We start from the raw sequence: 10,533 nt of genomic DNA, 5'->3' as shown, positions 1-10,533 counted from the left end.
GAGCGCCATCTGATTAGAAGTTTAAGTATTTATATAGCTTGCTTTCTGAAACCTCTGTTTTGTATTCGCGTGAGAAGTTATGCTACGTATCGTATTATGTTACAAACATAAAAACGTCCGTGGCATATATTAATAGCATATAAAAATACATTTTTGAATAGGTTTTGAGAAAATAGACTTTTATGTAATAAGAATGGTGGTACGGACATGCGTTTTAGGTTATATTAAAAAAGTAAATATATCAATATGCAAGAACCTACGTTCCAACTCGATAGTTTGATAAAAAAAAAATTAACTTTAATTGATTTTACAGCTACCGAGGAAATTTAAGACTCGTGGATTAGTAGACAGTTTATATATTCATGTAAAGGGGGGTTTTGGGGGTTCCGGACTTCCTCGTTATGGTGGTATAGGTGGAAAAGGTGGAGACGTATGTGTTATTTCGAAAGAAGGACTAACTTTAGAGGTTGTCAAATCTAGATTGAAGGATAAAAAAATAAAAGCAGAACCAGGAGGTGCAAGTACTTCTATGGGCATTATTGGTGTACCTGGGGCAGATTTAAATATAAATGTTCCAGTTGGTATTACTGTTTATGACACAAACAATATTAAGCTTGGTAATATATATAATAGATTTATATTTAATTTCACGTATAATAGTTGATTATTATATGCTTTTCTATGCATATATTTATGAAAATACAGGTGAACTAAATTCAGAAGGTGCAAAGGTGATCGTTGCCAAAGGTGGTATAGGGGGATGTGAAGATACTGGATTCTGTGGACTTAAGGGTGAAAATCGATCTATAATTCTCGATCTTAAATTAATCGCCGACATTGGTCTAGTTGGCTTTCCTAATGCAGGCAAGAGTACACTTTTAAATGCTGTTTCAAAGGCAAAACCAAAAATTGCTGATTATCCATGTAAGTTTATTAAACTATATTAACACTTTGTAGTAAACGTGTACATATTAACGTTTCGATTCGTTTTACGTTTATTTTCAGTCACAACTATAAAACCACAAATAGGTACTATATTGTATCAAGATTGCAGGCAAATTTCCATTGCAGATTTGCCAGGTTTGATCGAAGGTGCACATGCTAATAGAGGAATGGGTCATCGTTTTTTAAAGCATATAGAAAGAACAAAATTATTATTATTTATTGTAGACATCCAGGGATTCCAAATTAGTTATCAGTATAAGCATAGATCTTGTTTAGAGACTATACTTCTATTGAACAAAGAGATTGAACTTTATAAACCTGATTTACTGGAAAGACCTTCGATGATTATATTAAATAAAATGGACACAAACGGCGCAAATAAAATCTACGACGAAATTAAAGAAAAATTAAGCAATTTGTCAGAAATAGTTTCAGAGTTTGATGAAGGTATGCAGCCAAAAAAAGTCGTACAATTCGACGACATTCTAACGACATCTTTGATTTCAAAGAATAAGACCGAAATACAAGAAATTAAAGAGAAAATACGAAATATTATCGACAAATATGAAGAAAAAAAACTCTTTGAAAATTCCAATTACGAAAATCATTTATATCAAAAGTTGAAAAAAGAATCAGCACGATATACACCTACGCTTGTATAAAATTTTTTGAAAAATAATTTTGTTATATTCTGTCTACATTTTGAAAACGTGTAATTTAAGTTGTAATTTTGTACATTATTAATAATTATATAATGTAGTTTAATAAACTCCTAAGTCCTTAAAAGAAGTTCTTTGGTTATTTTTACCCATTTACATTTTAGATTTTCGTTTTTTACCTTTTCTGTCCAATCTTCTCCCAATGGAGCATTTCCGTCTACGCACACTTTTTCAATTTCATTTTGATCTCTAACAACACCGGTATTTGAAACCCATCTTTCCACTCCATTCCAAGCAATCATTATTCCATTATCTGTACACAATTTTGGTGGTGTTCTTACAAAATTATAACCCAATTCTCTACATAGAATACTTAATGCTTTGGCTAAAAAATCATTGCAAGCAACTCCTCCAGATACAACCTACGTAATAAAAAAGCATTTGGACAAAATGTAAACCTTAATCATTTTTTTAGTGTCTTTAAACATACCAGTGTCTGCTTGTCTGTAGGAAATAATTTTTTCTTTTCAATAAATTCCATTGCACGTTGAGTTCTCTGACAAATATGTATTATGCTAGCCAATTGAAATGCTGCACATAAATTATATACACTAGGAATTACCCTATCAGCAGTTACATTATGCTTCATTTCCTCGCGTTTAATATGCTCTACACAAGCAGAACTCAACCCAGCAAAACTAAAATTACAATCATAATTGTGTGTCATTACAGGGTAAAATGAAAATTGATTAATATCCAATGCTTTACGTGCTGCAATTTCTATTGCTAATCCTCCATTTAAAGTGCTAAATTCTGGAATATTTCTTAATTTCAGTCTTCGTGCAACCTATAAACGCATGTCTGTTATTTAGTATTATTTATATATTTATGCTGTAACGATATATTTTGATATTAAAGATAGGATGTTATTTTTACCTTATCAAAAATCTCTCCAGGCGCATTATCTATATTAGTACCAAGTAAATAAAATTTATCTACATTTTCAACAATTGCAAGTAAACAATGACCTCCAGAAACTAATAAAACAAGATAAGGAAACTCTACCTATATGCAAAAAAGTTATACATTATATTTTCTTAATAATCCCATACTAAACAGTAGATATTGCTTGACAAACTTTTTCTTTGATGCGTGCTGTTAAAGCATGAGCTTCCATATGATGTATAGGTATGAAAGGCTTATTTCCAATTTTTGCTAAATATTTTCCAAACTTTGTTCCAACGTCGAGAGACAAAGGAAGACCTGGCTTTACAGTCGTAGCCACTGCGGTAATATCTTTTAATTTTATATTTGCGAATCTTAATGCGTTTTCGCAAACTTTAGTAATGTTATTCGCGTGCATGTCTCGTGCGAACGAAGGAATTATTCCTCCGAAACTAAAAGACATAGGATGATATAACATCATTTCTGAACATATAAAATAATACAAGAAATAATTTGAATTACTTTAAATGGGTAAGATGTTGAGTAATAATAGCTTCGCCTAATACAATTCCTGTGCTATCAACAATTCCACAACCTGTATCATCGCAACTAGATTCTATTCCTAAAATTATAGCTGGTTTATCGTGTAAAAAATTCCTCAATACATTTAAATCGTCTTTTTGCGAATACAATAACACGCTACGATTTAAAGAATGCTTGCGTAGGAATTTGTGAAATGACAATCGAATATTCCAAACCATGTTTCCTTCAAATTAAATCTTAATATATCATTTTATTTGTATTTTAATTACGAATTTTATTACATTACAATTACATTAATAGCTATAATAATCATTAACTGCGACAATACACTGCAATATTCAGTTTCTCTAAGATTCATATCCTAATCAACATCACTGAACCTAACCATAGATCGGTGTTCATAGGAAACTGTTTACCGCCCTTCCTTCGTGCATGCTAAACGTGCGTAGTGTGCAGGAATCAAAGACAATTACGACGAATTTGGTATACCCCTAGCAGAGTACGCTATGGAGACAACATACATGGTACTAATGCAAAAGCTGTATATACACGAGTTCGAAACACTTCGTCGCTTCGGGGACTCGAGCAAGAAACAACTACTCCTTCTCCTTCTCGACACACAACTGAACCAAGTTGGTCGGAGGCGCGCGGGAATTCATGCGCTCGGGTTAAGTCGACAAAAGTCGGGCGGGCTCGGATAGGCTTTCGAAAATCTCGACGCTAGTGAATATATCATTCAATGTCGATGCCCATCCATTCCTCGCGTAATAATTTCCATATGATCGTAACATGCATAATTCTAATAAATTCTATAAACGACTCTGACACACATTTTTAAACAAATTATTACAATGATATCGAAATTGCTGTGCACAGACGTACTTGTTATTCGTTGTGTAAACAACTTAATTTTCGTCGGTTAGTTTGATGTATACGTAACGAAGTAGTACGTATGGCAAAATCGTTCTTTTTTTCAATTTTTTATTTCTTAATGTATTATTTATGCAGGCATAGGATGCACGTTGCATATTTTTGATGCCGACACGTACAACTTGGAAGGAAAAATAAATTGTCTTTATCCGTATAATATCCATGGAATTGTCGAAGGTCCTAATAATAAGTTGGCTATATTCGGTGCTAATTTTCTTTGCGCCTATAATATTTATAAAAAACAGGGAACATTGATGTTAGTTTATCAAATATCGTATTGTATTAGTGTTTTATCGTACGTTTCATTTAACTCTACATTTAAATTAAATATTTGTTTTAGAATCAAAGAAAGTTACAGCAAAAAATGTCTTAATGATTGGATAATTAGTACAAAATGGTTTACACTTGGAGGATGTGATTATTTAGCTGTATTGTTAGCTCATAATAATGTATGTTTGTTAGATACATTTAATGACCACTGCCAAAACGTGTGGTGCGAAGAAAAATGTATTCTGTATCCTTATTCAAATATATTTATACAATTTTATTCTGTAAACTTAACCATACCATAGGTATGCCGGATCAATTTTAGTAAAAAGTAACGAAGACCTGATCATTTTTAGTGGAACAGTTTTTCAGGAAATTTTAATATGGGAAGTAAATCATACTTCTTCTTATCTCCAAAATATATCCGTTTTACATCGTTTGCATGGACATAATGTTAGTAGTTTATTATTTAAAAGTAATACGACTGATTGTATTTTGGTTAAAGAGTTTACATGTATGGAATTTCTTCCAGGGTGTAATTTTTTCAGTTATATTCGATCTACATACAAAACTAATTTGTTCTACATCTGATGATAGAACAGTAAGATTATGGACACTAAAGTGTAATGACCATGAAGAAGGAGATGATATAAACTGGAGAAAAGTGGAAATAAAATTAATAAGAACAATGTTTGGTCATACTGCTAGAGTTTGGAGATCTATAATCAGAAATGATACTTTAATTACAATAGGAGAGGTAAATGATGTTATATGTATATGTAATGTAATCAACTATCCGGTTTAGTTTTTACATTTATAATTTAAGGATTCTCTTATGTGTACCTGGTCTTTGGATGGTAAATTACTCAGCAAAATTTCTGCTCATCATGGAGCAGCATTATGGAGTATAGATGTATCAAATGATAGTAAAAATGTTTTTACTGGAGGAGCTGATGGTGCAGTTTATGTATGGCCTCTTGTTAATGATTATACTCAGAGTCCAATGCTGTTACCTACAAATCATACATGCAATTTACCAAAATACGTTGCATATTTAAATAATAACTTTTTGATTTTCAATGAAAATGGAAATCTTTGTATCGTTGACAAATTGCACAATAATCCAATACAGTCAATGTATTTAGAAAGATACAGTACATATTGTATTATGGAAGTTTCTTTGTGCCGTTATTATGTTTGTTTTGGATCAATAGATGGATATGTAACAATATATAAAGGTAAAAAAGAATACATACGCAAATTTGAATTTTATGGAAAGTATATAGCTTATTTAGTAACTTGTATGATATATCTTTAGAGACTGATACTGCAAGCAATAGAAAGTTACAACAGATTCTTGAAGAAAAGATAATGGAATCACGAATATTTTCTGTTCAGTGGTTACAAGATAATAAAGTGGCAGTCTGTGGATCAAATGGAATTTTAAAGATATTTAGTTTTGATACGGAAGGTATGTACACAAATTAATGTAGATCTGCTATATAGTAAAATTTTTAGTTGCCGTTTTTTTATCTTTTTTGCTTTTTGTTTCACGCAGGATCAATAATTATGCAATCCATATGTCTATTACCATCGAGTCGGGAACGTTGGTTAACAGCAGCTGTAGTTTACGAGGGTTTATTAGTATGCGGCGATAGAACAGGAAATATGCATGTATTCGAGTTCCAAGAATCTATCTTAAACGATCGGACAAATGTAGTTGAAAAATACAATAAACCTATGCAAACTTTTACCAAAGTTCATGGAAACATTGGTATTCAGAATTTTATAGTCTTAGGTTCCAAATTAATATCAGCCGGCCGTGATGGAATGTTAAGATTTTATGAATTAAAAATACACAAAAATACAAAAGTGTTGTATACTTTACATAAAGAAAAAATGCCAATGGATTGGATTAGTAATAGTTTGAAAACTCCTCACGATATCCTTATACTCGGCTTTAGAGAGGTATACAAATATTGGTCAAAATTAATTTGATACATATACATTTATATATATTTTTCTTACAATTGATATTGGTCGAGGCTTTTGGGTGAAAGGGTGTCCTTTATGGGAAGTATTCCGACGTTTCCTCAATCGGTGCCGACTGTCAGAACCCGAGCTGCAAAAGCCTTGAATATTTTATTTATTTTTTCTTACTATTATTTCTAGGCAGAATTTATAGTATACAGCATGTCCCATCATAGAATTATAACAAGAGTTCCTTGCGGCGGAGGGCATAGATCATGGGATTGTACGTTGATAGATAATTTAATTACATTCCTCTATATTCGTAATAAACAAATATACGTATTTGATGTTTCGTTACATTTTACAAAACCGCCGGTTCTATTAGTAAGTAATATATTTGCAGTCATCATGTTAATCGATAAAGCTTACAACAATGAGTATTCTAACTTTTAAATTTTCAGAATGGTTTTCACACAAAAGAAGTGTACTGCATTAATCCTATATCAATAATTAATCAGAATAATATTTTTCTATCTGGAGGAGAGGATGGAACTCTCCGTATTACGAGCGTTTCAAGTGAACTGATAGAAAATGATTTCAGTTTTCGGACATTAGGTATTTTCGATGGTCATATTTCCAGCATAAGATCAATAGCTACCTTGAATTTCCAATCTAATTTCTCATGCAAGAAACATCTGGTTTTTTCGGGGGGCGGAAGATCGCAAATTAAAGTATGGGAGATTAATATAAGCGATAGTGTAAACATTTTACAAAGTACAGATATATCCTGTTACGATATTACGTCTCATATGTTGCGTGGATTTGATCGAATTCGCAAGAAGCAATGGCAAAAAAATAATAGGTCGCATGTAATAGAACCTTCGACCCGATACATGGACATTGCCATCTATAGGAATACAAAAAATGAGCGTTACATATTGCTCTTTGTTGCTTGTGCAGATGGATTTGTAAGGTGAATTTCTTTTACTTTTAATAATCGTTACACCGACAAATATTACGTTTCACAATAAAGATTCCAAATGGTTCGAACGGAAAGTTCAGACCACTTTTTTGTTAATGTTGCAAATTCAAATTTTCATTGAAATATCGTTTACAGAATATTTTTGTACGATGTCGATACAAGACAGATTTCGTTGAAAGTACATGCGAAATGTGTTGCTCGTTGCATAACAAAAATAAGGATTTTAACATGTGCAGAGAAAATAGTTGCATTAACAATGTCAACCGATGGAATTGGTCGTTTTATTGATTTCACCGATACCGTGTCGGAAATATTAAAACCAGCGCAGAAAGAAGATCAACAATTTCAAGACCGTATCGACGTGTTTATCGCGAAATTTAATTTCCATCAGTCCGGAATTAATGCGTACGATATAAAAATGATTAAAAAAGATGAATATTTGTTGGCAACTGGCGGCGATGACAATGTATTTAATCTTATTCGTTTTAAAATTTGTTTATCTGGGGATGAGAAAGAATTACAGATTTTATTGTTATCAAAGTGGAATACCGCGACGGAACACTATGCTCAAATTACAGGTACATCTGCGTTGCTTAGAAACGTTTACATTCTCGCAAAATTCTGCCACTAAAATAAGAATATAAAGATGTTTTTTGCGAAAAGAATTTATTTAGTTTGAAACAATATCTTTTAGGAATAAAGTTTCACGACAACAATAAAATTTTTAGTGTTGGATTGGATCAACAAGTCATTATGTATAGTTACCATTTCACCAATGACACTTTATCTGTGAAAGTTTTAAAACAAATTTCTACATTTGTGACGGATGTAAGTGGATTAACTTTGTGGCCTACTCCAAAGTATGTTGATTGTTTATATAGTATTTAATACTTTGAATTAAAAGATTAGAAATAAACTTGGATTTGAAATACCACTAATATTAAAATTGTACTATTATAGGAGCGGATCGGTTGTATGTGTCTATGGTAAAGGTTTTGAAGTATTGCTTTGTCAATAATAAATTGAGTACAAAAATATAATAACAGGTAACTCTGTTTTCTAAAAATTTTTTAAATAAAGCAATGTATCTCCATACAAGTTGCGTAATTTTTCGTTCAACCATCAGATGGCGAATCTACGAGAGAACGTTAAAACCGATGTCACTATTGATTCAGTTATTACGTTTCGTTAGTTAAATTTGACGAGAAAAAGAAAGAATTATTTTTCTCGTCGGTTCATTTGTAGAAATGACAACTATTACAATATCTGCGGTTCGAATGCGAACAAGCATTCTTGATAAATCGTTAAGCAAGGGGAAAGGAGAGGTTAGTCTAAGTTGTTTCGCGCTTTTGTTTTCGGAGCTCGTACAGTACTGTCAAAATCGAGTTTACACCGTACCAGAATTGCAAAACAAGTACGTAATCGACGAAGATCATTGAAACGTTGTTTCGTAAAGCGAGCATTTTCATATTTATTGGTTAGGTTGGCAGAAATAGGCGCAGAAGTGGGCCACAGAATAACAGATCTTCTTGTTGTTCGAGAGAGGGGTGGTAAACGTGAAATAAAATTATTGAACATTTTATTGTTCATTAAAAGTACAGTATGGAAATCGTTATTCGGCCGCGAGGCTGACAAGTTGGAACATGCAAATGACGACGAGCGTACTTACTATATCATAGAAAAAGAAGCTTTAGTGAATAAATTTATATCTGTACCAAAAGATAAAGGAAGTTTAAACTGTGCTTCTTTTATCGCTGGAGTAGTAGAAGCTATTCTTTGCGACTGTGGTTTTGTAAGTACGAATTCTTATTAATTTCTATAGCTTGCTTGATGAAATATAATATAAAATATAAATCTAATTTGAAAAAATTTTAATTTTTATTCCTAGCCAGCAAAGGTGACTGCACATTGGCATAAAGGAACAACATACATGGTTAAATTTGACGATGCAGTTGTTGCCCGTGATAAACAACTCGAAGACCGGTAGTCAAAGATAAGAAGAAAATAAAAATATTGTAATGAAATACACAAGTATAAAAGTATAGAAATCTTACAAATAAAATTTGAAACTATTCTGTTAGTATTACTAATTTGAACTCATTCTTTAAAGCAAATTAACGTAATAATATATTTCTTCCAAGTTAAAAAGAAATTTATTTTAACAATGATGAATTTGAAATTTCAATTACTTTGTTGGAATTAATCAAATAAAGGAAAATAATGGTGATATATTTTAATGCGTGTTATTATAGTCTGTGTTTATTTTATAATATAGACTAAAATTTTAATATATAAGCTCTAGTTTATAGTATTTTTACTGGCCTATCAGCATAACTCACTAGTCCCATTCGTTTCTCTCGTTCTTCAGTATCCTGGCACAAAAAATTTTATTACTCCCTTATTCTATGTATTTGTTTTGAAAACATTATTAAAACTGACAATTCACCTTAATATTGATTATATACTGTGAAACTCCTATCATCAGTCCAACCAATGACCCAAAATACAATATAAAACTTTTCCCAGTTAACATTACTTGAAATTCCTGCGTCAATCTCATTGTAGCATATCTTTTCACTGCATCGTCGGACTATATATATATATATATATGTTACAAAATATACAGTTTTACATAAGGTATAACTTACATAATATTCATATCTTATGCAGTTATTAAAATATTTCGAAATTAATAAAAGTTAAACAAATGCAAGTTCCTCGATTAAGCGTGAATGTCGATAACTTTTAATATGATTATATAAATTATATTTTCGGTAACATTTGAACTCACGTAAATAAGGTTAAATGTCCATTGGTACGTACGACTATTTGCTGTTTCGTTGGATGGAGTATTTGTCTCAAATATTGTTCACGCAATGTCTTTCTTCTTGCGAATTTCCATTCTAATGTTTCCCGATCTTTTTTCGAAAGATCGTATAAATTTATTTTAGGCGAAGCCATTTTTTAATTGAAAAATCCACACGATGTACAGAATTACGTAGTCGTATGTACTATGGTACCGCGCAGAAGTATACACTGTGTACAGTGAACACATCATATAGGTATAGCTAAGTGTTTGTTTTTAACGAAGGATTTTGCCAACGATTTTCAATGATTTAGAAAAACTCGACGAAATATGAAAACAATATTAGAATTAAAATATTTTGATGACCAAAACATTTTCAAATTGTCAAATCGCAAACGTGCAAAAAAAAATAATATAAATCATAATATTTTTAGCTTCGAACCAAACACGTTTGCTCCTGACACATTTTTTCATGCCAGCAAAAA

The 10,533-nt window shown here is 31.5% G+C and overlaps 5 protein-coding genes across 6 annotated transcripts; 3 read left to right on the top strand and 2 right to left on the bottom strand.

Annotated features, from left to right (window-relative positions):
• The first annotated feature begins 25 nt into the window (after positions 1-25).
• LOC122395961 (GTP-binding protein 10 homolog) lies at positions 26-1,650 on the top strand. Of its 2 annotated transcripts, none has more exons than XM_043393974.1 (4): positions 26-232; positions 314-617; positions 748-924; positions 1,006-1,650. In XM_043393974.1, exons 1-4 carry the CDS (start codon positions 194-196, stop codon positions 1,605-1,607), a joined length of 1,122 nt encoding a protein of 373 aa, XP_043249909.1. In that variant the 5' UTR covers positions 26-193; the 3' UTR covers positions 1,608-1,650. The 2 variants fall into 2 exon arrangements, with proteins under 2 accessions (XP_043249909.1, XP_043249908.1); XM_043393973.1 differs by having other exon boundaries at positions 706-924; positions 1,006-1,647.
• On the bottom strand, positions 1,605-3,695 carry LOC122395960 (probable tRNA N6-adenosine threonylcarbamoyltransferase, mitochondrial). Its single transcript, XM_043393972.1, has 5 exons — positions 3,072-3,695; positions 2,743-3,001; positions 2,541-2,669; positions 2,095-2,451; positions 1,605-2,026 (listed from the first exon to the last, which is right to left on the bottom strand). Exons 1-5 carry the CDS (start codon positions 3,308-3,310, stop codon positions 1,718-1,720), a joined length of 1,293 nt encoding a protein of 430 aa, XP_043249907.1. The 5' UTR covers positions 3,311-3,695; the 3' UTR covers positions 1,605-1,717.
• Positions 3,696-3,832: 137 nt separating this feature from the next.
• Positions 3,833-8,494, top strand: LOC122395527 (WD repeat-containing protein 6). The gene is made up of 14 exons (XM_043393166.1): positions 3,833-4,010; positions 4,101-4,278; positions 4,363-4,536; positions 4,595-4,742; positions 4,822-5,046; positions 5,116-5,527; positions 5,608-5,760; positions 5,848-6,257; positions 6,462-6,644; positions 6,722-7,233; positions 7,378-7,820; positions 7,937-8,102; positions 8,203-8,288; positions 8,369-8,494. The coding sequence occupies exons 1-13, from the start codon at positions 3,944-3,946 to the stop codon at positions 8,258-8,260; spliced, it is 3,129 nt and encodes a 1,042-aa protein (XP_043249101.1). The 5' UTR covers positions 3,833-3,943; the 3' UTR covers positions 8,261-8,288; positions 8,369-8,494.
• Positions 8,372-9,387, top strand: LOC122395528 (trafficking protein particle complex subunit 5). Its single transcript, XM_043393167.1, has 3 exons — positions 8,372-8,656; positions 8,725-9,034; positions 9,131-9,387. Exons 1-3 carry the CDS (start codon positions 8,490-8,492, stop codon positions 9,227-9,229), a joined length of 576 nt encoding a protein of 191 aa, XP_043249102.1. The 5' UTR covers positions 8,372-8,489; the 3' UTR covers positions 9,230-9,387.
• Positions 9,388-9,483: 96 nt separating this feature from the next.
• On the bottom strand, positions 9,484-10,316 carry LOC122395526. Its single transcript, XM_043393165.1, has 3 exons — positions 10,066-10,316; positions 9,689-9,832; positions 9,484-9,614 (listed from the first exon to the last, which is right to left on the bottom strand). Exons 1-3 carry the CDS (start codon positions 10,201-10,203, stop codon positions 9,546-9,548), a joined length of 351 nt encoding a protein of 116 aa, XP_043249100.1. The 5' UTR covers positions 10,204-10,316; the 3' UTR covers positions 9,484-9,545.
• Positions 10,317-10,533: the final 217 nt, after the last annotated feature.

Source organism: Colletes gigas, unplaced genomic scaffold, assembly GCF_013123115.1.
Source record: "Colletes gigas isolate AHSC1104 unplaced genomic scaffold, ASM1312311v1 Colletes_gigas_Sc00006, whole genome shotgun sequence".
Taxonomy (NCBI): Eukaryota; Metazoa; Arthropoda; class Insecta; order Hymenoptera; family Colletidae; genus Colletes; species Colletes gigas.
This window is presented reverse-complemented; position numbering and strand designations above follow the sequence as displayed.